The sequence below is a fragment of the Pelmatolapia mariae genome, linkage group LG10_11, assembly GCF_036321145.2.
Source record: "Pelmatolapia mariae isolate MD_Pm_ZW linkage group LG10_11, Pm_UMD_F_2, whole genome shotgun sequence".
Classification (NCBI taxonomy): domain Eukaryota; kingdom Metazoa; phylum Chordata; class Actinopteri; order Cichliformes; family Cichlidae; genus Pelmatolapia; species Pelmatolapia mariae.
This window is the reverse complement of record NC_086236.1, coordinates 58,063,022-58,089,748: the sequence shown is the minus strand read 5'-3', so window position 1 is coordinate 58,089,748 and position 26,727 is coordinate 58,063,022. Positions and strand designations below refer to the sequence as shown.

The 26,727-nt window shown below is 39.0% G+C and overlaps 1 protein-coding gene across 2 annotated transcripts; it reads left to right on the top strand.

Moving 5' to 3' along the window:
• Positions 1–1,131: 1,131 nt before the first annotated feature.
• Positions 1,132–15,154, top strand: ca14 (carbonic anhydrase XIV). Of its 2 annotated transcripts, XM_063488052.1 has the most exons (13): positions 1,132–1,296; positions 1,538–1,561; positions 4,852–5,031; positions 5,255–5,400; positions 6,822–6,917; positions 7,047–7,113; positions 8,149–8,306; positions 8,948–9,074; positions 9,912–9,935; positions 10,077–10,161; positions 10,338–10,379; positions 11,574–11,627; positions 13,763–15,154. In XM_063488052.1, the coding sequence occupies exons 1-13, from the start codon at positions 1,227–1,229 to the stop codon at positions 13,872–13,874; spliced, it is 1,185 nt and encodes a 394-aa protein (XP_063344122.1). In that variant the 5' UTR covers positions 1,132–1,226; the 3' UTR covers positions 13,875–15,154. The 2 variants fall into 2 exon arrangements, with proteins under 2 accessions (XP_063344122.1, XP_063344121.1); XM_063488051.1 differs by lacking the exon at positions 10,338–10,379 and having other exon boundaries at positions 1,143–1,296; positions 13,763–14,764.
• The last annotated feature ends 11,573 nt before the right edge of the window (positions 15,155–26,727 follow it).

Here is a 26,727-nt window from a genome sequence, read left to right as displayed (position 1 = left end):
AAAACCGTGAATTCAGTTTTGTTATTTGCATAATAAATAAATAAACTAACTAAATACTAACAATAAATACTACTACTAATAACAATAACAACAATAATAATATAAATTTTACTTTTAAAAACGTTTTTGACAGATTTCTAAAATATTTGTGGTTTCTTGTTTTTATCTTAGTACATCTGGGGGTGGGGGTAGTCTACAATTAGGTCTTACTTTGATATTTTGGGCTTTGAAGCTTATTCTTTTTGGTCATTTTTGGACTTTATCTCATATAATTTGTATATTTTTCATCTATATTTTCACCGTGTGTATTTGTGTCTGTGTGTCTGTGGAAACACTGTTGATTGTCCTGCATTAGGCAGGGTATTTTTGCAAAAGAGATTTTTATTTTCAGGAGTCACGCTATAACAGATAAATAAAAGTTTCATCATAAAAAGGAAATATTGGTATTATTCACACTATTGATTAAGGTTCAGTAACTAAATACATCAGAATCTTTGCAAGTTTCAGTAGTAAAACCAGTTTAATGTTTGGTTAGATGTGCTAAGTAGAAACGTTTTACATGTTCAAATCAGCTGTTCAAAGAGTTTTCATCTTGCCTAATGACACCAGAGGAGGTTCTTCAGCATCAACAAGGAACTCCACAGACATGCGTGTTCAGCTAACTGTTGATTCTAAATTGCCCCTGTATGTGACGTAGGGTAAAATACTAGTTCATACACAAGCATGCATACAGAAGGTGTGGTTAAATGACTCAAATTCAACTCACAGAAGTTCTTCCTACCAAAAGAACTTATGTTTAAGACAGCAGATATCTTTTTTCCTTCACACATTTCCATTTCTCCTCTTTCCTAATCAGTTAGGTCTTTCATTCTTTCGTGTTATTTTTTACCCAATTTCCTCCATCTTGTAGCTTCTTTTTCCACCTCCAACTCTGAATGAATTCTCACTAACACATCCCTAAACCGGGCCTTGTCTCGCCCCTGATTTCCTTGTTTTGTCTTCTTTCATACTTTCTGTCCATCTCTCTCTTGCTGAGACCAGTGCACTGTGTGCCTGAGTGGATTCAGCATGTGACATCAACACTCTGGCTGTTAAACAGAGCTGTGGCAGGTGGGATTGCTGGAGCCCGTCACTTTCTCTCCTCTCTTTCTCTCGCTCTCTCTCACTTGTTCCTCATCTCTCAGTCTGTTCTTATTCACTTCTGTGTATGGGCAAAGCGGGATAACATGGACACTTTGGGTCTTTTTATGCTTCTAATACTTCTGTTTTTCCAGTGGACGGCTGCCCTTGCTGCTGGTAAGGTGAAAATTAACATAATAACAGGCATCATGTGAGATTTTTGGCTTTGATTCTGGTATTTGATGGTTTGGGTTTTCCAGTTTGAGCCTTAGTAGAAGAAAAGTAGTAACTTCCTGATCTATCTTTTATCTTTTATCCTCTGCCTTTTCTTTTTTCAAAGTGAATTTTTAAATTTGGTTTAACCAAAACAGAAATTTCAGGAATTTTTTCTCTTTTGTTTGTTTTTGTTTTTTTTCAGAGGAAATCACCTGGACTTACACTGGTAAGTTCAAGTTCCCAAGGTAGCTCATTAAAAAACAGATTCTTTTATTGAGTGATAGTTAGCATAACATTGTCTAGATTGATGTTTAGAGTATGTTAGATATCTGGGGCAATTGTTTTTTTGTTTTTTTTTAGCACTTTACAAATAAGGAACAAAGTCCTGAAGTCAGTTTTGTAATGACCTGAAAACAAATAGAGACATTTCGTCCAGTTTAATGCGTAATCCACTACGCAATCTAATCTGATGACATCAAAGACTTGGACAAGTTTTGCATGAAACAACTAAGCAGGGTTTTCACCTGCTTGGCTGCACGTGTTAAATCTGGATCTCTAAAATGTTAAAATTCTGGTAAAAGCTTCTGTAACTGGGGTAGGATTTAGGTCTTCCCCTCCCATATCTTCCACCCTTTCTCCCTCTGTTTTTCCCCTTCTCTGTATTAGTTACAGTTCAGCAAACTGGCATGAGGGCAGCAGCCACACAGAAATGATGAAGGGGTGGGTGGAGGCCGGTAGAAAGGAAGAAAGCTAGAAAGCTAGAAAAAGCCTGAGAGAGAGGCTGACTGGGAGAGAGGCAGGTGCACGAAGATGAGTGTGTTGGACAGAGCGAGGGAGATGGGACGGGATGAAGCTAAAGCAAAGCAAATCGCACGGTGTATTGTTGCAGCGCACAATATCCTATGTGTTTATTGTGTTGTTGAGGCACACTGGCTGCCTATGCTGCAGACAAAGACATTGTGGGAATGAATGGGGCGCACAGATTAGCACCCTTTGCATGTATTCAGGAGAGCAGCACTGATATACAGTACATGCAGAATACACAGCAAACTTTAGAGTCTGTACCAGGAGGCAGATGGTGTATATACATATGTGTTTAGGTCTTATTATACTGGATATAGAGGCAGACGACTGTAAGATTGTGTTGCAGTACATACGGTGTGTTTGCTAATGCAGAAAATCAGTTTTTATTAAGCACAAGGTTGTGAAGTGGAGAATCACTTGATGTCAGAGATTTGTCTTCACAGGAGTTTAGAGACATTTAAGGGAAAGTCGGTGATCTCCTCATCATGCCTCTCAATGTGTCTTTGTTTTTAGCTGCATTCAGGCCGGTTGTAGCATGCTTTGAGAGGTAGGGTGGGTGCATGGGGGTCATAATTTTCGCCTCCAGTCACCATGGAGACCTCCATGACAACCAGTTAGGGGGCTGCGAGACTTTGAAGTTCTTTGCTGTGAAGAGTAGCTAGTGAGGGGCAGTGGGCATTTGGCAGATTAGAGGTGGGGGTTACATGGAGACATGGAGAAAGCAGTGGGAGTGGACATGTGGTATGCGTTTACATAATTAATGTCAAGTCCCCTCCTCAATTCCTCAATTTCTGTGTGTTTGAGTGGAAACAAAGCATTCTGAATTTACTGTGTTTATGCAGAGGAAGTGTTGGTTTTGCAGAGGTATAATGTGCTTTTAAACACAGAACCAGTGAACCTAAAGCTGCAAATAACATGACAGTCCTTGCATTTTTGTGCGTAAAAGGTGTCAGTAGTGTGCCTGTTTTCTAAAGCATTCCTCGCTTTGCAATTGAAATTCAGGTTCTTTGACTCACATGTCGCTCTTTCTCTTTCCTCTTTTCTAAGTTTCTTTTATCGTGCAATAGAATAGACCAGTCTCTTTTTAATTCAGTGAACCCAGGCCTCAACTACCCTCCTCTCCCTCAGTTTCTTTCTCAGCATATCCTGTCCACCTTTCCATTAAATTCTTTAAAAATAATTAATCTACCTTTTATACATTAACAGATATTAGATATTAGATATTATGTGAGCAGGGGACTGACATTTCATAGTAATTTCCTATGGCAGCCAGCAAAAATATCTGAATCTTGTACAGATTATTATAAAAATGTACAGAAAAATATAATTTCTGTACACACTAATACTTTGTTTTTCATGCTCATCAGGTTATAATTATATAAAATACTGATGTTGTCATTCAATAATCAAGTCAGTAATTATCAGTGCCACAACAAAGGTTTTTCCAGAATTTACCATCATCTGTGTTAACCATCCAAAATTAAGCATCACATTTTATATAAAAAAAAGCAATTTTAATGGGTTTTTTTTTTTTTTACATAGCTTTAGGAATTTACTCATGGTACAAGTATAGTATTTATGTTTTTAAAAAAGCACTGTATTTTATGAAAAAATGGACTCTCATCAACAATCATAATGCACTTTACGTTAAATTCGAAGTAATTTTATAATCTTATCTATCATTGCACATCTATTGTACATGGTTTATTTATGTTTTGTGTCTCTTTGACCACAGATATCTGCATTAACTAGCTGTTTAGTAGCAGATATCATCAAAACATATTAGGTCTTCATTAGTAATCAGAAAACACATATTACTGCTTTTGTGTTTTTTAATGTTGATATTTTAAATCTACTAAGTAATAAACAGAGTAGCCCCTCAGTAACCTTTGTATTAATATGTTCTGATCAATTTGAGCCTTACGAGGCACTAGCATCACTAGAATAACATTATTCATGCTACAAGAACCAACACTAACACTAAGAAACACACACAAAGCAAAAGTCTAAGTGTCTGAAAAACTAAAAACAAGTCTTTCCAACTCCTCACTCATTCCTCATTCAATATGAGATCATGCCCACACTGATTTCTGAGGAGTCTGACAAGTAAGAGCCCAACATGGTTAATGTGGTCATGCAAAATAAGAAAAAAGACACCGCGTACTATTATTTGTGTTAATTAAACAACTACGTAATGTTAAACGAGTGACAAATAAATATATTAGGACAAATAAATATTACCAGACATTCAAAGTTGGGTTAGAATATATCACTCTCAGGTGACAACCAACATTGACTGCTCTGGTTAATAAAAATTAATGCTGTGCTGATTTCTTTGATTCATTGTTTAGATCCATTTCCCCGCATGTTTGTATTTTTCAGCCTTTTTTTAAAAAAATGTGTTTGACAGTAGAGTTAATTCAATACAATAGAAATAGAAATGTTTCTCTGAACAAACAGTTTTCAGTTATTTAGACTGTTTTAACAAAACTGGTTCAGGATTGTCCTGCACTGTCAGCAGTAGTGGCTTTTATCAAAGGCACATAAATATTTGGATGTGTGCATGTTTTTGCCACGAGCCTGTGAACCTAAAGAGCACATAGAGGAATAATTGTTCTGCATAATTAGAGATACATCAATAGAAGCTTTTCACTGAGCCAGTGAGCTGTGTGATTGAATGACATCAGTGTAACTGTCTTTCCTCTGTCAAAGGCTTAGTCGGCCAGAGTGAGTGGTCAGAGTATTTTCCAGATTGTGGTGGTACCTCACAGTCTCCAGTTGATGTGATAACCACCCAGGCTAAATACGACCCCAGTTTGATCCCTGTGACTCCGCTGGGCTACAGCCAGCACGGCAACCAACCCTTCACTATGTACAATAACGGACACACAGGTAACTTTGGCAGCCAGCTCATTTCCCGTTCCAGTTTTACGGTCTGCCTGTTTATACTGGAGTCAGATGTGGTCAGAAAACTTTTATAGCTCATTAATTACTTTAGGAGATTAATAAGAGATGACTTGCAACTTTCTATTTTTATATCCACTTTTAAAATTGTAGATTCTCATTATACGCTTTCCTAGAAACAAGTCACCAGTGTTGTTTATTTCTCCATCAGTGGTGATTGAACTGCCAGAATGGATGGGACTCGGGGGGCTGCCGTGGCTCTTTACAGCCGTACAAATGCACCTCCACTGGGGCAGTGACGGCCCAAGTCCCGGAGGCAGTGAACACACCATTAACGGACAGAGTGCAGATGCAGAGGTACATTTAAACACATCTGACTGTTAACTACCAGTAACCACACACATATAGTTAAAGTAAATATGAAACTCATCCACAATACATGATGTGTCGCTTAACATAGCATGGACTAAACAGATTTGTAATATAAAAATAATAATAATAAATAAATGAATAATTAAACAACAAGGACCAGTATAAAGATGTTTATTCATTCATTTATAAATATAAAGACAAATATTTTTATAAATATAAAAGTTTTTTTTCAGCTGATTTAACATGTATGTAAGACACACTTGTGTAGCTGTGGCAGCATGACGGCAGGTAGATTTCTTGGTTGTTAGGGGTTTTTTTTCCAGACTGATACAAATTTGTGACTACACACAATATGTATCAACAATTACAGCTGTAAATGTGTGAATTTGCGGCTGGAAATAGTCACAAAGAAATTCATCGCTTCCTCTCGTGTGCCTAAAACTACTTTGTAAAACGGCTGTGCTACAACTATTACATTTTAATTAAGTAATAGTCAAAAAACAGACAAAGATTGATAGAAAAACACTTTGAGAATTAGCAGTCAATTCAGTTATTTTTCTATCAAAAGTGAAAAAAACCCCAACTCTCTTTTTAAAAATGTATCTATTTATCTTTGGCACATGCAGTAAATGCAGTAAGCATTTAACTAAAAATGGACACAATTAAATGAGAGACTTTTTATATTCTCTGATAAACTATTTTTGATTGTGTTTTTCATTTTTTAGTGATGATTGAGATTATATAAATATTTGTTTAAATATAACATATTAATAACAAATATATAATATACCCTCCTATAAAGATTAATGTTATTTTAACAAATACAATTATTTATTTTTAGAATTGCATCGGTATATTTAAAGATCTTTTTATATTCTATATTTAAATCTTTGTGTCACTTTTTTGTTGATTTAATTTTGGTTTACTGTGATAATGAAACAGCCCACTGACGAGAGGCTAAGGGGGGAAATGACATCCAAGAAACATTTGTGTTGATTTACTGTTAATTAAAAAAAATAAAAAATACAGAACTTAAAAGAGGGAAAGACACGAATAGGTGACTGAATAAAATTTGGAAAGAGTGAACAAGGTAGAAGAAAGAAGGTAAAAGAATGGAGTAAGGATGAAGGTGAGCTGACTCTGCGCCGCCGTTCCTGTCTATCTGTCACTGTCCAGATATGCCAGAATATAGATACACCTCTAAGAAAAGGACAATTATCATTTTTAAAAAATGAACTTGGCATTTGGGCTTTTACAGCATAATGAGACATTTCAGTGCTTTTCAGGACTGAGTTTGCATCCAGCTTTTTCTGTCTGTCAGTTTTAAACCCAAGCCTCTCTTCACCGCCTTCTTCCTTGTCAGAGTGAATTTTAAAAAATACTGCGTGTCCTCCTACTCCCTCCAGCTCCATGTGGTGCACTACAACTCTGAGCTCTACCCAAACATGTCTGCAGCGATGACCCAGAAAGACGGTTTGGCTGTTTTAGGAGTTCTCATTGTGGTAATGAAACAATTTTGTCACACAGCAGCTATCCATATAATCATAAAAAAGTAATAGGTGTAAATCTTACACTCATTAGCTGGAATATTTTGAGCATTTTAGTGATCATTTAAGCCCGACTTTTCCCAGACAGGTGAGGAGACAAACCCGGCGTTTAACAACATCCTCGACTACCTGAGTCGCATCAGGCATGCAGGTAAGTCTTCTTCCACTTTACTCCTAAAGCACTTTAAAACAAGAAAACAGCTAACCAAAGGGCTTTACAAAAAATACAAGAACAAAAATAAAACAATAAATCAGCTATAAGTTAATACATATGAGCTGAAGAACATTAGAAATAGTACAGGTGCATACAAAGGGTAAAAGTTTAAGACAGAAACTCACACTGGGTCAAAGCCAAGAAGAAAAGGTGTGTTTTTAAACGAGTTTTAAAAACAGCGAGAGATGGAGCCTGCCTGGCCTCCAGCTATAGCTCATTCCACATTTTAGGAGCAAAAGATGCAAAGACTCTGTCTCCTCTGGATTTATAAAATGTCTTCGGGAGAGTCAAAACCACCTGGCTAGCTGATCTAAGAGCACATGATAGCATGTAAGGGTGATGCAGCTCAGACAAACAACAAGGGGCAAGACCATTAAGAGACTTAAAAACAAATAAAAGAATTTTACAATGGATCGAAACTTAACAGGAAGTCAGTGAAGGGATGCTAAAACTGTGATTATGTGCTCTTGTTTGCTTGTACCAGTTAAAAATTGTGCAGCAGCATTTTGTACCAGCTGTAGACATAAGAGGGAGGCCTGGCTAATTCCAATCCAAAGAGGATTTCAGAAATCCAGGCGAGAGGTGATAAATGCATGGATCAGTGTCTTTAGGTGGCATCTAGATAGGATGGGCTTAATTTTTGACAGCCGCCTCGAATGAAAGAAGGTGGACTCAACCACAGTATTGACATGTGAGTCAGGTCCATTTTCAGCTGGATCCTCCTACAATTTTTTTAAACCACATCATTGTTTCACAGTTTCTTTACATTTAATCATTTACAGTGTTTGTGTTCTTTTAAGTGATCTCACTATTTAATAATTTTCAGTAATTAAACATAAATCAGTTCTTTTGAGCTCTGCTTGTCACTGTAACAAAATGTTTTAAATTAAAAGCAGTTAAGTTTTAAGAGGATAAAAAATGTGTTGCTTTGGGTACTTACACATTTCTTCTTCTCCTGTCATCCGTAATCAGACCAGAAAGCGTTCATCCCAGCCTTTGACGTGCAGTCTTTGCTTCCTGAGGATCTTGGGCGATACTATCGATACAACGGCTCCCTGACAACACCGCCGTGCCACCAGAGTGTTATCTGGACCCTTTTCCATGAAAGGGTTCAAATCTCAGTAGCCCAGGTCTGCGCATCTAAAATCTCATCTAAACAGTGCAAAAAGAGAACAAACATGCCTCATTTTTTCTTATCGTGCTCAGTTAGTAAGGTTTTTCCTCACTAATATGAAACAGGTCGATTGAGCATATTGAGTACAACATTAATCCTATTTTTACTTTAAAATCAAAGTGAAATGTATTATTTTTTATCATGATAAATATATGTAAAAACATATCTCACAGAACTTATTATCCCTTTAAGATAACAAAACATTAACTTACCAACAACATATTTACCTGTTTAGACATGTTATGGCTTCCTGTGGATGTGATGAGTGCATCCTGCAGCTGTGCAATGCTCATTGGTTGTATCTGCCTCTGATGAGAACATCAACCCAGCATGTCAGACATATCAGCACTAAATACTGGCCGAGGAGCTGCCTGCATATGATCCAGAAAATCCTGTCCTACTCAAGCAGTGTTATATTTTCTTTATCTGTAACAGAAAGTGTAAACTTGAAATGTTTTTATGACTTTGACTTAACTTTCAGCACTACACTATAGTTGACAGCTTTTATTCTACCAGAAGGATATAAACTTGCTTTCCACGTGCAGTCTAGAACTCAGTGTAACTGCTCTACTTCTCCTTTTTATCTCTCCACTCCAGCTGCTGAAGTTGGAGAAAATTCTTTACTCCAGTAAAGCTGAAGAACCAGACAGGATGCTGCTGCAGGACAACTACCGTGCAACACAGCCACTCAACCACAGAGTCATCTTCACCTCCTTTTCTGCAGGTCAGACAGAGTAACTACAACCAGATAATTAAAAGAGACATGAAATTCTCTCTTTAATGTTGCTGTGGTGCACAGGAAGTCACATATTTGCATATAGGCACTTAGAAAAATGGTACTTGGTTAGTGTAGAATATTACCAGAATATTCTTTTTAGCCTTTCAGACTGAAGAAATGCAGATTTGGGACAGGTCGCAGCTAGTCTGCTTTGAAGTGTTGCCCCACTTTAGCCCTTCTACACTGGGTGATTGTAATGCCAATCTGCTGCTCATGATACAAAGAACAATGAGTACAATAAAGTCAGTGGGTGGCCATGTAGAGCAAAGCAAGCAATTAGTACAATGCATGGAAAGCGTGAAAAGTGAGGAGAAATGTGGGAATACTAATGATTGCTGGTGACTTTGTTTGAGAGACAATAACCTTAGGATGGCATGATTAAAGAGAAAAAGAGAGAGAATAAGGGGAAGTGATGGAAAAGGAAAAAGTGTTTTCTTTGCAAGCTTATTGGAGAAAAGGATTTTTTAGAGACTGAACACTGTCTCCATTGTAATCGCAAGAGAAAAGGGAAGAGGAAAAAGAGACAGAGAGAGAAGTGAAAGAGAGAGACAGAGTGGCAGATGAAAACAAAGGAGAAAGAATTTGTGTAAAATGCTCATTGTAATGAGTGGCTGAACTGGAAAGCCCGTGATATCAGCACTCTTGAAAAAGGCAGCAAGACTGAGTGGACATAACATTTTATAACACTACGAGCTGAACAGGAGATACTGTCAAGATAAACCGATCGGTTACTCCGTGTGAGACGAAAAATAACAAAATGATTATTTATTCTGTATTTTGTAGAATCGGGGAAGGAGCTCTCTTCTGGTAAGACTAGCAGTTATTTTATGCATATCTTTGCTATCACTTTTTGTAGAATCACTTTTTTAATTCACTGAACTGCTTTATTTCTGTATTTCTGTTCACTTTTTATTACTTTCCTGTTTGTCTCTGTGATTATCCCTGCAGGAGAAGTAACAGCCATAGTGATAGGAGTGATGTGTGGCTGTGTAGGCCTGGCGGTTATCGTTCGCTTCATCGTGAAGACAATACGGTAAGAGGTTTTTACTGCGTTGCTTCGTCATTTCCATAGTCTCGTTGCTGTTTTTTCTTTCCACTCTTTCAAAAGCACACTGTGGTCTTTCTGTTTTTCTTTTTGGTTTAACTTTACTGTTTACCTGTAGAAACTTTGGGGGGAATCGCCTCACTCCAACTACTTTCTCTTGGCAGATTTTTTAAACTCCTCCAATTTGAAGCAGTCGTGGTAAACAGGTGCTTTACCTGACCTGAATACTGACAGAGTTTTTGGCTAGCACTGACTGTGTCGGGTGTCCTCAGCGCAGATCTTGGATCGGCTTATAGACATATTCATTCTGTTTTCGATCCCTGTGAAAGAAAACAATGGTGATCTCATAGTAATCTACATATAAATCATTAATTACAGTATTCTGACAAGCAGACATAAATTAGAGTCCAACGAATACACTGGCATGGACAAAACTGTGGATATATTTTGATTTATCACAGATAAACTGGCACCTGCATATATTTCAGGCAACAAGTAAAATTTCCGTTAGCAACACAAAACATAAGTGGGCACAACAGACTGTTTATAAAAGATTGATATTTTAATGATTGAAGCCTCGAAAGAATTAAAAATTACAGGCACGCCTCAGTGTGATCCAATACAACCCAACATACAGCGCAGCGTCCTGTTGAGATCAGCGCTCTGAGCTCAGTGAATATAGTTACAATGTCAGATGGTTTTAACTTAAATATGATCATTTTTACCATTACCAGTGTTGGTTGGGCTCTGATAGAAATGTAAAGAAAGAAATGAAAAGATAAAATTATCACTAAGATCAGTGCTGGGAATAATCTGATCCTTTGACCTCTGCTGCAATAACATGCCTATTTCATAATTCGCTGCCTTCTCTCATGATTACCACTGATTAATGAAAGTATGAGCTCGTCCCGTGCCCGAGCGATTTAACTCTTTTCCCCTTGGATGCCTACTATATGTAACCACTGTCTCTCTTTTTTGTGCTGAACGGTTTCTGTCATATTTGAGGCCTTTCTTCCAGAATGACTGGGTGTTTGTGGTGGTGGTAGTGGTGGGGGTGGGGTATATATAAATAATATACACTCAGGTGTCAAACCTCATCAATGATGATACAGGGGAAGTCGTCAAATGTTGACTTCATGGGGGAAAGAGCTAACATCTTCACTGCTTTCTTCAGCACTTCCCAAAATGGATCATTAGGTCCCTCAAGGAGTTTGGGAAACCATCAGCTTTAATTTTGTTAATCTGCTTTAAACTTTACATTAAAATCTCATCTCCGGTCCCTCAGACTAACAAGAGCACAGTGGGAAGAAAACATTTGCATACAGCCTCTTTGAAATGTTAACTCTCTGTTTTGTTCTTCTGTTCCTGTCATGTGATTCTATCTTTTGATCTTGTGACAGCTCTACCTCTAGCTGGGATGTCCTGCACAATAACCGGCCTGCTCCCATGCCAAGGTCACTGTTCAAAATTATGACCCCTGACCTCAAAACTTTAACTTCAACCTCTCAGACGTAGTTTATTCTTTTTTTAACCACCTATTCACAATAACTTATCCTCATGAGTTAGACATTCTTAGAGTACCTGCTAAAGACTGTGAGACATTTTAACTTCCAAGAAAGCCTCCAGAGTACAGTTAGAATTTCTTAAACATGTGTCATTAGTAAGAAGAGTAGTCCTTAATCCTAAAGTTTTAGGTGTTAGAGTTCTGTCCTCTGTCTTCTAATGTTTTCATTGCTCACTGGATACATATGTGACTGTGTTGGACTGTCTCTTAAACTGTAAATTTACATGGGAAGGAATATGAATATCTGTCTCTATTGGCTAAAGTTTAGCTGAATTAAAGTGGCAACAGGAAACTTTTCATCATTCGCCACTCTTGCGAAAAGTTGATAGCTTTCCATTTTAAATACTCTTGTGTTTTAAACCAGTGTAACAACGTGAGAACACAAGGATCCACTGGAGTCTGAATGGCACATCAAGGCTTTCTGGGGACACAACCTCTGATTTCTTCTAAATGCACTGACATTTCTGCACAGAAGCTATAAGGGGACCAACTGTGCATTTTTTTCTAGACTGGACCAGATTTCAAGCAAACTAAGCTGTATTATAAAAACAATTATGCATTCCTTGAAGTTGCAGCTGTCTTTGTGTACATCTACAAGGGAGTGTAATCCTGGCCTAATAAGTAGACCGAATAGAAGTAACTGAAGGTCAATTTAAAACCTGCCTCTTTGCTTTCAAAGGGCTCTTTTTCTTGTGCCAAGTAGTGTTTCTACAACACACTCAGAAGCAAATAGAGCTGCTTATTAAAAGTGAGATAAGCAAGGAATCTGATGATGTCCTTGTTCTCGATATTTACAAAAGAAAAAAAGTTTATTGTCAATTTATGATTTGAAAATTTTATATAATGCAGTACAACAGCTTCTATAAGACTTTCACATTAGTGACTTTAATGAATCTTGAATGCATTACATTTTATTAACATTTTCTTTCTACTTTATTATCACATCTGTTGTGGCTCAAAGTAATGCACCAGACTCTGGTCACAGCAGATGCAGATGCCTGAGCCTGGTTCTGCCTGAGGTTCTTCCTGTTAAGGGAAGTTTTTTACTTCCCACTGCTGCCAAAGTATTTGCTCATAGCGAGTTATATTATTATTGGGAATTTTCTCTGCATTATGGTAGGCTCCTTACCTTACGATATAAATCGCCGTGAGGCAACTACTGTTGTGATCTGACACTTTATAAATAAACCTGAACTGAACTGAAATGCATTTTACTGAAAGGTGTTAATAGTATTTTGTCAACCCCAGTAACCTGCTTCAGTGACCTGACAGAGCTGCTGTGTTGGATTGCATTAGATTACATGTTTAATGTTTCCCAAACACAGAGTAAAGCTGGAAGGAAATGAAATAAAAAGAGAATACATTTTTATACCATAACTTTACAACTCTATGAATGCGTTTTATAGTATTACATGGCAGTTGATATGACACGACCAACCTGAAAGACAGGATATATATCCACAGATTCTTAAAGCTTCTGTTACGACATCTAAATGAACTGCCAGGACATTTATATGAATGGGGGCTTGTTTACTCCCCCTCTTTCCCTATGACAGCTGCAATAGGCTCCAGCTCCCTCCTGTGACCCTGAATTCAAGTGGAAAAAAATGGATGGGGATAGAAGGATATTTATATACATTTAAAGCAAAATGTCATTAATATATCCAAAATATGTGATGAAAAAAATGTACTCTTGCTGTACTGCCATGCGACAGTGACACAGTAAATCCAGTGGGCATCCTTTGTTACATGTCCCCCTCTGCTAGTTTATTTTCTCTTGACTCTACTAATTTATCCCCTACCCTCATAGGCTCCTAAAACACCCCCGTTTGATCATTTTTAGTTTTCTTTTTTTGTTTTTTAATCATATAATGGAGCCTTACCGGGCCTGAGCTGTATTTTTGGACAAGGAGCGACCTCTTCTGGATAAACTACACTGACATTTAAAAAAAAAAAAACTGTCTCAGAAGTTTTGAATTATGTGCGATTACTCAGTGGGGATAACTCTTCCCTTTGACATTTCAGGACAAAGGATTCGGAGAAGGAAAAAGAGAAAAAACAAGACATGGCTATGAACTCGACTTCAGAAGCAGAAAAGAAAGAAGAGCCCTCGCTGTCACCTCAGAGTGTGCCCTAGCTCACAGCAACATCAAACACTGTCCCTCTCATCAGTGAGTTTATTGCTGATCCACATCTCCTCAGGGGAGAGGAAGCAACATGTTTTTACTTTATCATTTACAAAACGCTAAAAGAAAAAGAAGAAGGAGCAGCTTATAAAAAAAAGCGAAGGGACTTGGACACAGGAGAAGCCACCTGCTGCCCGGACCATTTCTGTCTGGTGTATGACATTTCCTCAGTTTGCACAGGGAGCAGTTGGTGTAAATATGCAGTTTTGCTGGGGTTTTTTTTTCCAGGTATGGCTCATGCGTGGCTGGACTATATGACTGACTCATGTAAATACTTTGGGGGATAAATATTCTGTTGTTTTTATCACAGTGGGGCGGTATTTTATCTCGTTCACTTTGTTCTTTGAACTGTAAGCACACGTCACTTGGCACATTAATAATCTTAATTAAAACGATTTTATTTTTCACTAAAACCTAAGAATTGAAGAAAATTTGATAACAACGCACACGAGAGCTGAATCAGGTTAGATTTGTATTAAATAGACGATATCGGAACATTTCTGGCTCTGAACTGGATTTGTGGCTCAGCAGATTTTGTTGTAAATCAGATTTATTTATGTGCATTTAGTTATTCCATCGAGGGTTTGGGTGCTATACGTCCTCTTTATGTGTTTGTTTTCATCTAACTTGTCAACATGGACACCACATTAAAACACCTGAATGTCAAACTTGCCGATTCTTGATTACATATGACTGCATGTTAATATCTGGCTCGCAAAGTGGTTTTGCATGATTGCATGTGATCAAGTAAGGAGTGTTGAGAGCTGTGGCAGTTTGAGGACGCTGCTGATGGTCAAAGGGACAAGCAGGTGATGGATCTGGGACACTAGAGAGATAACTGTACAATCTCTAAACTGTCCTTGAGTGTTTCCTCTGAAGTAGAACAGTCTGGTGAGGAATGTCAGAGAACCAGGGTAGCTTTCGTGAGCACAGAGGTGATGGCCTGATCCCTGGAAGGGCTGCAGGATGACCAGAGCTGAGACCCAGGTGAAGAGAAACCACACCCAAACTGATCCATAATAAATACACACATTCATTTTTATATCTTAGTGAGGACATCTAGTTGACATAATGTTTTCCCTATTCACTTACCTTAACCCTAGCCATAAAAAGTGAATGCCTAACCCAAAATGTCATGGCCATTGTGTGTTTCATCTGAGATCATGAGATAGAGCAGTGGGCCAGGACAAAACTGTTCATGATGCAGCAGAGCCACGTGTCATATTCATGTGATACAACCTGACAGAGCTGTAAAATGACAGCTGCGATGCAAGGCTGTCTAATTTCGTTTCCTCTGCCTTTCCTACCTGAGGTGGAGGGTGCTTTCACATCTGCAGTGAAAACGTGAAAAGACTGAAGAGGCACTTTTGATATTTGATACCGAAATGTAACAAACTTAGACATTTTTCTTAAATGAAGTAACATATCAGCAAAAAGAGTAATGTGTGTGTTCATGATGCAAAATATTACACCAGTAAAACACTTAAAGCTGGGGGTGTCTCTGGATTGTAGTGGTTAACATGGTTGCTTAGTAAGCAGAATGGCACTGGGTTGATTCCTGCTGGAGACACAAACCTGCTTCCTGGGCCTTATGTGTTAAACTCAAACGTGCTGACGAGATCATGACGAGGGAGCAATCCAACGAGCTTTTTTATGAAAAAACTAAACTGCCTTTCAGCATACAGTACACGTGACCAGCTGCACATGACATAGATCATTTCTGCAGACTGCAGTGACAACATATGACATCTATGAGAGTCATGACTGATACCGGTACTGATACTGGTAGTACCAGTAAATTAGAGGAGATTACATGGTCCCCATGTTTTCACTATGGCCTGCTCTCTTTGTGGAATCACAGCTAAATCAGCTGAAAAGACCTTCTTAGCTTTATGTGTATTAATCAGATTTTAATGGACATAAACGTGTGTTTAATGGCACAGTTCTTTTGTCCTCTGGAGGCCTGAAGATTACATCACAACTCAGATGAAAGTGAGAAAAGACAATGAGGAAGTTTGGTTACACTTCACTCACGAAAGCAAAGCCATTCAAATATCTCCTGATCTCATTAACCCATTTTCTTTATTTGATGTTAAATTGATGTCACACATATAGATATGATTTCCTAATTTATAACATATTCTGACTTTTTGATGAAATCTTAAGCAATTTTAAGTATTCCTGTGTTTCAATCTTAACTATAATTTACGCTGACTATGATGTCAGATGATTTATAATTGAAAGGTCACGTCTGCAGGAACATAGGCTAGGCTATCAAAACAGAGACAGTGATGTATCGGTTGAAACATGATAATAATCTGCATAATTAAATTAAAATGTTACAAAAAGCAGCCGTTCAATGCAGCAGACTCACACAGTGAGTAGCCAAAATAGCTCACTGGACCTCTAGTATTTATAGCACTCACTGGATCGCCTTTCTCTCCACATAATCACTTCTCTGAACCTTAGCCATGTGGTCGGCCTTATGTAATGCACAAGTTCAGGCCACTCCTACTCCTACGGTACAGGAAGAGAACTGAAAGACAGCGTCTCACATCTGGAGCACTTCTATATCTCACAGAAGAACCAGCAGCTGGCAAAGGGTAGGAAGTTGTCTCAAATAAGCAGCGGTTTTCTACTTCTGCTCCCGTTTTCATGTTTTAAAAACTGCACAGACAGTCAGCTGTGGCTTTGTCGCTAATTCAGCTGCTTTTCATGTACTGTTCAGCGAAAAGCTGTAAAGTGTTTGTTCACGACTTCTTTATAGCTCCGTTATAACTCTTCTCGCTCTCTGCAGGACCGCTGGGTAATGGCTGCTCCCAAGACTTACCTTTCGCTTGCCGTCTGTCTTTTTCTGGGACATCAAACTGTTGCAATAAGCGATGCTCCCTGCCAGCTCTCCACTTGGAAAAAAGGCTTCAAAACCTTCATGGATCGCCACGTTCGCGATGGAACTCCTACGACCCTTGATCAAAATGAGTGGTTGAATTACATTAAGAATATCGGGGACTGTAGCAGACCCACACAGTCCTTCCTTGATCCAAAGGAACTGAAGAGGGTGAAGGCCGTCTGCTCAAAGAATGGAGGAAAGACGTACAAGGATAACCTGTGCATCAGCCAGCAGCCTTTCACCTTTGTCACAGTGAGAAGTCAAAAGGGCACCTGTGGGATCAAAAGTGTCCAAAAGGAAACCAAACACCTGATCCTGGCCTGTGAAGTGTTGGACAACGAGTGTGTGCCGGTCCATTTTGAGGGAAACCCCACGAACCTGAAGCCTGATAACAATGCCAAAGCCTGCCAGGACCCCAGGATAAGCCATGCTCCCAGCTTGAAAACGACATGTCTCTGGTTGTTGTTTACTTTGTTATTCCTTATAAGCTTTTTTTTTAAAATTGATTAACTAAATGTTATGGATTTGTTTTGTTTTTTGTTTTTTATGTGAAGGCATTTCAATTCAGTTCACATTTCAGTCATGAAATTTGATTTGAAGTTTCTGACTTCAAAGCAATATTAAAAAAAAAAAAAAGTCAAGTATTCAGTTATTTAAAGATGGATTTTTGTAACAAATGTTGCTACTTTTTTATGCATGTACTGCTCAGGTGAGTCTGTCTATGAGTTTGATTTGAATAGTTTGATTGTGGACATGGCAGACATGGTGTGCAGGGTTCGAATAACAACAGTGTTCTCTTGAGACTGACTCTAATATTATTCAAAAATAAAATTATTGGTGCTAAATTATGAGCCCATGAGAGTAAATTTAATAAAAATTCACAAAAAGCAACTGCAGGAATTTTTCTTTCATCTTTGTCTGATACAAACTCAACGAATCGCCCCAATCCATCCACGTCTTTTTTTTTTTAATCCACCAGTAGTTAGTGATTCATGTTTACAAATGAGGTAGATGACAACCATGTGAAGATTGTGTCTCTAGATTTGTCTTATTTTAACTGATTGGCCTGCTAATTAGTCCACAAAAGCTACAGTGAAAGTGCAGCAATTAGACAGCAAACCCATTCAAGCTGCACAGATGACTCTGATAATAACTATTGTTTGGGTGAGCTTTGTTTGGAGCAGCTGATATATTTATTATACATCCATAAGAAGAAGTCTTGTCACACCAAAAAGATCCAGTAGTTCAGTTTCAGAATTCAAGAAATTAATATTTGCCTTCTTCCTTCCAGAAAATTAACCAAATGGGTTTGTCGTCTGTCAGTGATGAAAGTATCGGTACCTCACTGTGCTGTACACTTATTGCATGCGATGGGAAAACCACAGGAAATATCAGACCATGAAGATGCGTGCACTCGAGACTCAAATTGCTCATCACTATCTGACATGCTGAATAGCTTAACATGCACATGATGGCAGTTTAACTAAATGAAATAAGAGTTTTCAGGTGTGGTTAAATACAGATGTAGTCTGAGATTAAGAAAAAAAATCAGCATATGAGCTGCTTTCAATCACAATCTTAACACAGCTTTGCCACAGTGCCTCTCTGGTCTCTGCTGATTCAGATTTGCACCCTCTGCTGGCTTCTTCTTACGTTCGACCTTCTAAAGCAGCGGTCCCCAACCCCCGGGCCTCGGACCGGTACCGGTCCGTGAGTCGTTTGGTACCGGGCCGCGAGAGTTGAGGCTCAGGTGTGAAATGTATGGTTTTCAGGGTTTTTATCGGTTTTCAGCGTTGTTTTGTTATCGTTTTTATCGTTAACTCAGTTTTCCTGGGTCTTTTCACGTGTGTTATGAATAAATCTTTTTTTTCGGTACCGGTACTAGTTTTATTTTGTTGTATTTATCCGCGACACCTTAAAGGCTGGTGTTCTGGGAATCCATCCTACCTGACAAACCATCCTACCCGTTGTTTCTGCGTATGCGCACAACACGAATTTAAGTGGCGAACCGTCCTACCTTTGTGAATGTGACCTACAAGCAGTGTTGGGGAGTAACGGAATACATGTACCGCCGTTACGTATTTAAAATACAAAATACGAGTAACTGTTTTCCGTTACAGTTGACCCAGACCCAGACAATAAAGTAAAGCTAGTTTTCAGCTACGAGCCCGACACGAGCCCGACACGAACCCGACGTATTAGCCAGATGTCCCTTTACTACGGTTCGGAGCCGCGGACCTTCAGTAACAGTAATAAATCACAGCAATAGTACATTCATGTAGTTGTAAAAAGCATGATAATATATTAAGTAATCCAAAGTATTCAGAATATGTTACTCTCATTGAGTAACATAACGGAATACGTTACAGAATACATTTTGGGGCATATATTCTGTAATCTGTAATGGAATACATTTTAAAAGTAACCTTCCCAACACTGCCTACAAGCATACTTTAACAGCTAAAATTAAGTGGCAAATCATCCTACCTTTGTTAATAAGATCTAGAAACATACTCTGACGGGTAAAATGAAGTGCCAAACCATGCTACCTTTGTGAATGTGACCTACAAACATACTTTAACGGGTAAAATGAAGTGGCAAACCGTCCTGGCTGTATGAATATGAGCTACAAGCATACTGTGATGGGCAAAGTTAAGTGGCAAACCGTCATACCTAGTTAAATTTGTGGTGGAATTACTCTGTGACAGCAGAAATGTGCATAAACTACTTACGGTAGGACGTTTTGCCAAAGTAGGATGGTTTGTCAGAACACCGGTCCGTGAAAATATTGTCGGGCATAAAATCGTCCGTGGCGCAAAAAAGGTTGGGGACCGCTGTTCTAAAGGACAGCCTACCAGTTTGAAAACACAAACAAGCAAAACAGAAACTAGTAAAACGAGCACAGAAAGCCGTTGTGGCTACGCTGGACCGAAGGTATTTGTATGTGCTATGCCTCAAGCAGAGATGAGAAGTGGATCCATAGGTTTGCCAAGCTGACTTCTTTCTACCTCTTCAGGGGTTTTTTTTAATACTTTTGAGGATGTAGTCAGTGAAGTGACGTATCTTAGACGCAGCTTGTTAATGAAAAGGGAGAACGGTGTCACAGAAATTTAAAATAAACTGATTTTACACACAAATGGGTTGAGGGGTTTTTGTGAGGTTTAAAATTGGCTTTGCGAAGGGGTCAAACAACAATACAGAGTGCAGTTCAGTACCAGTCGTTGCATGACATTTGTGAAAAAGAGAACAAGAAGAACAACAAGCACAGAATCATTTATAGGCATGTTATTTACAAGTTCACAGGTCGCAGAACACAGAAGATTCAATGCAAAAGATAAATAGTAGAAATTGTTACAGTTCACAGGCACTGCTATTTTTTGCGAGTGTGTTTGTGCATTTGGCTATGATCTCTGCAATTTGAGTTCTTGGTGTTGCCCTCTGATGATAAAGGAGGGTTGTGGCTATTTATGTGGCCTTCTCTTTAGCTCTGCCCTTCCTTGGTGTCTCTCATCTCATTACGTCTGTGCACTAGACCTCTGTTCTTTCCGGTTGCATGTTTTCTTTTTATTGTTACTAAGTGATGTTCATCAGGCAGGCAGTATCTGTCATTTATGTGTTAGGGCCTTACAAGCCAGCTGTAACAAGTCGATTACATGTTGCATTAAAAGATTACAGGGAATCAAAATGAGACACTATGGAGACTCCCATTCAGCCAGGTCAGCTTGGCACAGAGATGAGAAGAATGTTAAAAGTTTCCATTACAAAGAGGCACTGCTGCATTTTTACTGCACTTATACTGACATGGGTGTTTGCAAGAGAAAGATTTAAAGAAGAACAGATGGGAAAAGAATAAAGACACTACAGTCCTTGAATCACTGATACAAAAGCAGACAGTTTCCTTTTCTTCATTCTTATTTGACTTGTTATCCACCCTCATATGAGACCTTGTGTATTTAATTTAAGATGCACTTTTTCAGCTCTGTCATTAAACATATTTACAACAGGGTGGGTGGTCCAAAATGATACAATATACAGCAACACCAATATTAAATATTGCAAGCCTGTATCTCCACTCTGAACTAAACTATGCAAAAGAAATATGAAATAGAAACTTACTGAAATAAGATACTTTGTGATACACGAGTCATTGTTGCTGTTGAGAGGTCACCATTTTCCTGAGTTTGCATTAGAATTTCCCCGAATTGCCCATTCAGCAACAAATGCTGTGCCCACGTGTGCACCATATTTACAGTTTTCTACTAAGCCAGTTCACTCACAGCGTTAACTCAGGCTGAGTGAAGGTTGAGTAGGCTGAAAGCCTGCCTCAAGTCAACCACAGGCCCTGCTGCATGAGCCAACTGTCAGGTATATCGTGGCACATGGCCCACATAAAACTTGCCACAACCAAAGCCTGGCTCAGCTCAATATTTTTGTGCCAGAATTGGTAAACAACACTTTTCCCATAATGGAGCCAGAAATGCCAAGTAGCTCGGATTCAGCTCAAATCTGTCTACTGGCTTTGTGGTGATTGGAGCTGACCTTTTATTATTCTCATTTTGCACTTTGTGGTGTTAAATGAACATAAACAGCATAAGAGCTAACTTGCAGACTTGACATAGCCTTCTTAAGACGCTCTGCAACAAATTAAGGCCTGGGTGAACTGCTGCCACTCTGTATCACATTAAAACTGGTTCTCAGAGAGACAAAAACACAAACAAAATTATCAGGATAACTTGTGGGTGTTGGGACTCCACCTGTCCCTGCAGGAGTATGAGCAGGCCTGCAGTCACGCAAAGCCGAGGGCACTAAACTCCTGTAAACACTAATAACAATAGTTTGATTAGTTACAGTAGGCTCCACAAGCCCAGACATCTTCTACATGTGGAGCCAAAAGGTTATAACGAGTTTGAAGACTTAGACACAGCACCGTCAGTTTGCCACCAACAGATGGCAGGAGAGTTGCTCATTAGGCTACTCACCAAAATCCCAGGATCCAAGCAAAGCCTGAGCATAACAGTACAAACAGCCTTCAGGCTCAAATTCATTTAAAAATATAAAAGGTTCCTTCATCTTTTATTCTAAAAGAGAAATACTTTTAGTTGTTTAGAGTCTTTTTAGGCACCTACAGCTACACCCTGTGAGATTTCATCGGTCATGTATTTTATTGCAAGCCACACCCTATGGGCCTAATATACTTGGTTAGAATATAGAGTTTGATTGTAAACTGCAGAATGACAATACTTAAAAAGTCATCTGCAACTCTGCTAGGTTTTTCCCATGCTATGTCTACTTTGTCATGGTCATTATAACGGCTGGCACATGACACATCATACAAACAAATTTTCCAACACACATGCATTTTAATCTTTGCTAGAATTTAGTTCTGGCTCATTTTCGCTTGCTGTTGGTGAGACTAGATTGTTGCAGCAGTCTCTGTGAGATGATTGTCCTAAATTTCCAACATTTGTTTGCAAATTAGTCTTGAAGAGTTTTTAAAGTGCAACAACCTTTTTGGATCAAAGAATCCCACAAATATAAGTAATATAACAGGTAATAATGATACGCTGGGAAAGTACAGATCAGATTGTGAATAAACAACTTTGGGATTTTTTTCTTTATTTAGTTTTTTACCATTCAGTAGAATGTCCCCTCTTGTTTTGGGCTTTGTGCAAAAAAAAAAAAACAAATAAAAAAAAATAAAGAACTCTGACCTGGAGACCACCTGACCCCTTTTAAAAGAACTACATAGAATAAAACTTTACTTATATAGCACCTTTCAGGATAAAAATTACAATGTGAATCACAACAAGATACTAAAAACATACAGACAAAACGTTTCTGAAAAACAAGGTGACAAAGACGAGAGTTTAGCTGCTTTTTAAACCACTGAGTCCACAGATCTCAGGCTCAGTAAGGAGGAGCTCCAGAATCTGGGGACCACTGCAAAAGCTTCGTCTCCTTTAGTTCTCAGCCTTGTATGCTGCACAGCAATCAGGGCCTGAGCAAATGACCTCAGGGCCCTGCTGGGTCCCTGTCCTATACAATATAGGCTAAAATAAAGCCCCAAACTATTTTTAAAAAGGGTTCCTGATAGAAGATTTAGGAAAAGTGGCAAGGAAACCTGGTGTTTCCATATGTTGGAGGCATTAGACTCAAATAGCGAAATAAGCAGGGTGGAGGTGTTATTATCAAGAGAAAATATTTCTTGCATACTTTAAAAAGTTATGGAGTTCTTATGGAGCTTATTTTGTATACATCTGCTTGTACAAAGCCACATTACACTGATATGAATGAATAGAGGTGTGAATGAAACAATGGGCTCATTGATTTGCAGAAAAGTTAATCAAAAATAAAAGAAGTGATGACTTGCTTGGCATTTGACAAGAAATGACAATTCTTCACTTGGTTTTTCTTGTACAGCAACACCGAAAGTATCACAGATGACTCCATCTCTAAGCACTGCACCTTGTAAAATTTCATCACACCTTTCCATTTCATGTATAGCTACCTCTCGTAGCTTTCTTCCCCATCATGTTTTTGCAAAGGCAGGTGAATAAAAGCTTTTTTAACCTTATATTGAGCATTTATTTTCTCACAGGTCTAAGTCAGAGGATCAGTGAAGAAATCACAGAGCTTAATGTCATTTTCCAGTTTTCTGCCTCAGACTCAGCGGACTGATATGCAGATCTACTGCTATTCAAGGCAATCAAGAGAACAATAAAGCATAAATCTGACACTGTGTCAGTTAATTGTAGAGTCTTTGGGGACACACTGTGGTCACGTACAGCAACAGTGACCAGAGGGTGACCTGCGCCAAGTATTTAACTATAGCAATTCTTCATCTATGACATCATCACATGCACACATACTGTCCAGTTGTGCATACATCCATATGTGCACAAATGCACGGACAAACTTAAACAGATGAGAAAATTGCCTTCTGGACACACTACTGACACACAATCGTGGCTGAGGAAAAAGCAAAATTGGACAACAATCGTTGACTCGGGTCAAAGAGGAAAGGCAGCGGGAGAATAAAAGAATGAGTGCGGAGTGAGAGGCAGAGCGAGGGTGGAGGGGCAGAGTCGTAGGATGCAAGAAGAAGGAGGGGTGATACGATAAAAGCAGGGCTGGACTTTTATTGAACTTTTTTGGGGTTTTCAGGAAAACAAAACACATAAAATAAGGTGAAAAGCAATAAAAGTATGGGAACCAGCTCTTGTTTGTCTTCTCAGCTTTCCATTTTTCTCCAGTCCACATATGCTAGCTGTATTTCACAAAACCTTCTTCATGAACACCTCAGCCTCCCTCAGTTCCTTTCTTTGCCTATCTGACCTCACTGTTCTCCTCTTTTCTTCTTCATCCTTCTCATCTGCTGTCTTCTGTTGGCTGCAAGACAATTCAGCATCACTCAGTGCAGTTGTCACCTCAGAGGAAGTGCAGGTGACAGTGTACACAGGGAAACACAGGGAAAACTTCAAGCATTGAACACACAAGGAGGACCAAATAAAGACAAGCTCGACGTAATCTATTTCTCCAGTTTCTTTTCATTCAGTGCTCACAGTCACAGCCGTCTCCTCCCCTTCCTAATCAACCTCTCCCTGCTCTTGCTCTCCTGCTGTCCAGACTGGCTCATAACAAATGTGATAATTAGAACCACAAAGACGAGGGAGGAGAGAAGAAGAGAAGAGGGGGGTTTTTGGGAGCAGGGCGAAAGCAGGGAGGAGCTCTGAAGGACAATACGAATAGAGTGTGAGTAATACAGGCGTCTGGCTGCAACTGCACAGGCATCTAGAGGTTCAGTCTCATGTATGCAACACACAGACGCACACACACAGTGTCCATTAGTGATACTTTAAATGCAAAACTCCCTGCATGATGATGTGGTGTATGTGTGAGTGTGTGTGTGTGTGTGTGTGTGTGTGTGTGTGTGTGTGTGTGTGTGTGTGTGTGTGTGTGTGTGTGTGTGTGTGTGTGTGTGTGTGTGTGTTAGGAACAATCTGTGTCTGATGATTTCCATTACCAAGAAAAATAATAAGGAAGGAGTAACCGTTATGTGGGGAAAAGCACACACACACACACACACACTTGTTTTGATGTTTTAGTGAGGACATGTAATTGACATAATGCTTTCCCTAGCTGCTTACTCTAACCCTAACCATCAAAAATGAATGCCTAACCATAACCCTTAAACCCTAAACCTAACCATGACCTAATTGTAACCCTGACACAAAAATCTAATTTTGAGTCTTAAAAAATCCTTCAAACTCATGTGGACGGGCATTTTGTCCCCATAAGGGACTGCTGGTCCCCACAAGTTTAGTAGAATTCCAATTTTTGGTCCTCACAAAGATATCTAAACATGCTACACACACAGACGTGCGCTCTTAACTTTTCTAATTTCTTATCTTTTCCTCTGCTCTTTGGTTTGAAATCTCTGCCTCTCTTCCATGTACACAGTTAAATACTGCCATCTCTAATCAGGCCCATATGGTTTGCTGGGTCAGCATGCCAGCAGCCAGCAGCCAACAGCCAACAGTGCTGCACACACTTTTGGCTGCAAATGTGTGTCTGCAACTGTTGTGAAAGTCACACAGAGCAGGGGTTCGCAAATGTTTTAACGCTGTGACCCCCTTAAACTTATTTATGTCTCAGAGGCTGGAAGAGGTTCAGCTGTCATGTATTTTTTGCTAAAAGTGAAAAGATTACAGAAAAAGACAGAGTCTTGTGTCACGTAAATGTTTTGTGTTCTTTCCTGTTCTATTAGTCATCTAAAAGGCGCCCGATTCATCTCATGACTCTTTGGGGAGGTCCCAAGCCCACACGGACCCAGGGTTAAATCATAAAAGAAAGCTACGGTAATTTGGGGAATGTTAGTCTGCATGCATGTGCACTTCTTGCCCAGCGGTTTCCTGTGAGGGTAAAGGCCAGTAATAATGACTTCCAGGAGCTGGCAGTTTGGAAGGCCTGGGTCAAGTTCACATCTGGGATTACTAAGGTTACTGGGTGAGAATTTTTACTGGAGGTCATCGGCATGATAAAGTGGAGAATGCCACTGAAGTGTGGCTTTAACCCGACTGATCGCATTCACACGCACAGGCTCCAACTTGTGCATACATGTTGCTATTTCTTTAATGCTTATTGCAACACAAATATGATAAGACATCTGAAATAGGACACCCACATTTTAGACATACTTTAGATACAATTTGCATTAAATCTAATATGGTGTGAGCTTTTTTCCTTTTTTCTTTCATGACCACATGAGGAAACTTTGGAACAGTAAATAGTCTGTAGATTGTAACTTTCACAGATATGGTTCAAATCTGTGTCATTTGAATGAGGAGAGGAAATAGGAAACAATACGCAGCATAAGAGGAAGTGAGTGTGGAGATATGGTACAGGTCACCCTAGGGAGGGTGTTGATACAAGGCTCAGTCTGTTTTAAATGTAACACAGAGAAGGAAATACAGCTGGAAATTCTCTGCTGCCAGCGACACAACTGTAAAGATTTCAGGGTATAGATTGTTTAACCAAATGATTTTGTTTAACTGTTTCGTGGTATCACCAAGGATGTCAGTGCCACAGTCAGCCCAGTTTTATTCTAATTAAACCACTGTGTAAAGGATTCAGATTAATTGTGCTTACACTTCTCATCACAGAAATGAACAAACCTTCCTTAATAGCATTTGGCAAAGTGCAGCAGGCTCCACATAACCAATTATTTAGCATCCTCATTCCTTTCTGTGTGATCCAATTTCAAGCCATTGAAGTATTAAACTGAACCCTTCATCACGATTATTAACAACCCCTACATGTCCTAAAAACTATGCAGAATTTTTCAAATACATGAGATTTCCTGCATTCTTGCTGTCTGTTGTCATGGCAAAGAAACACTAGTGTCATAAATCAAA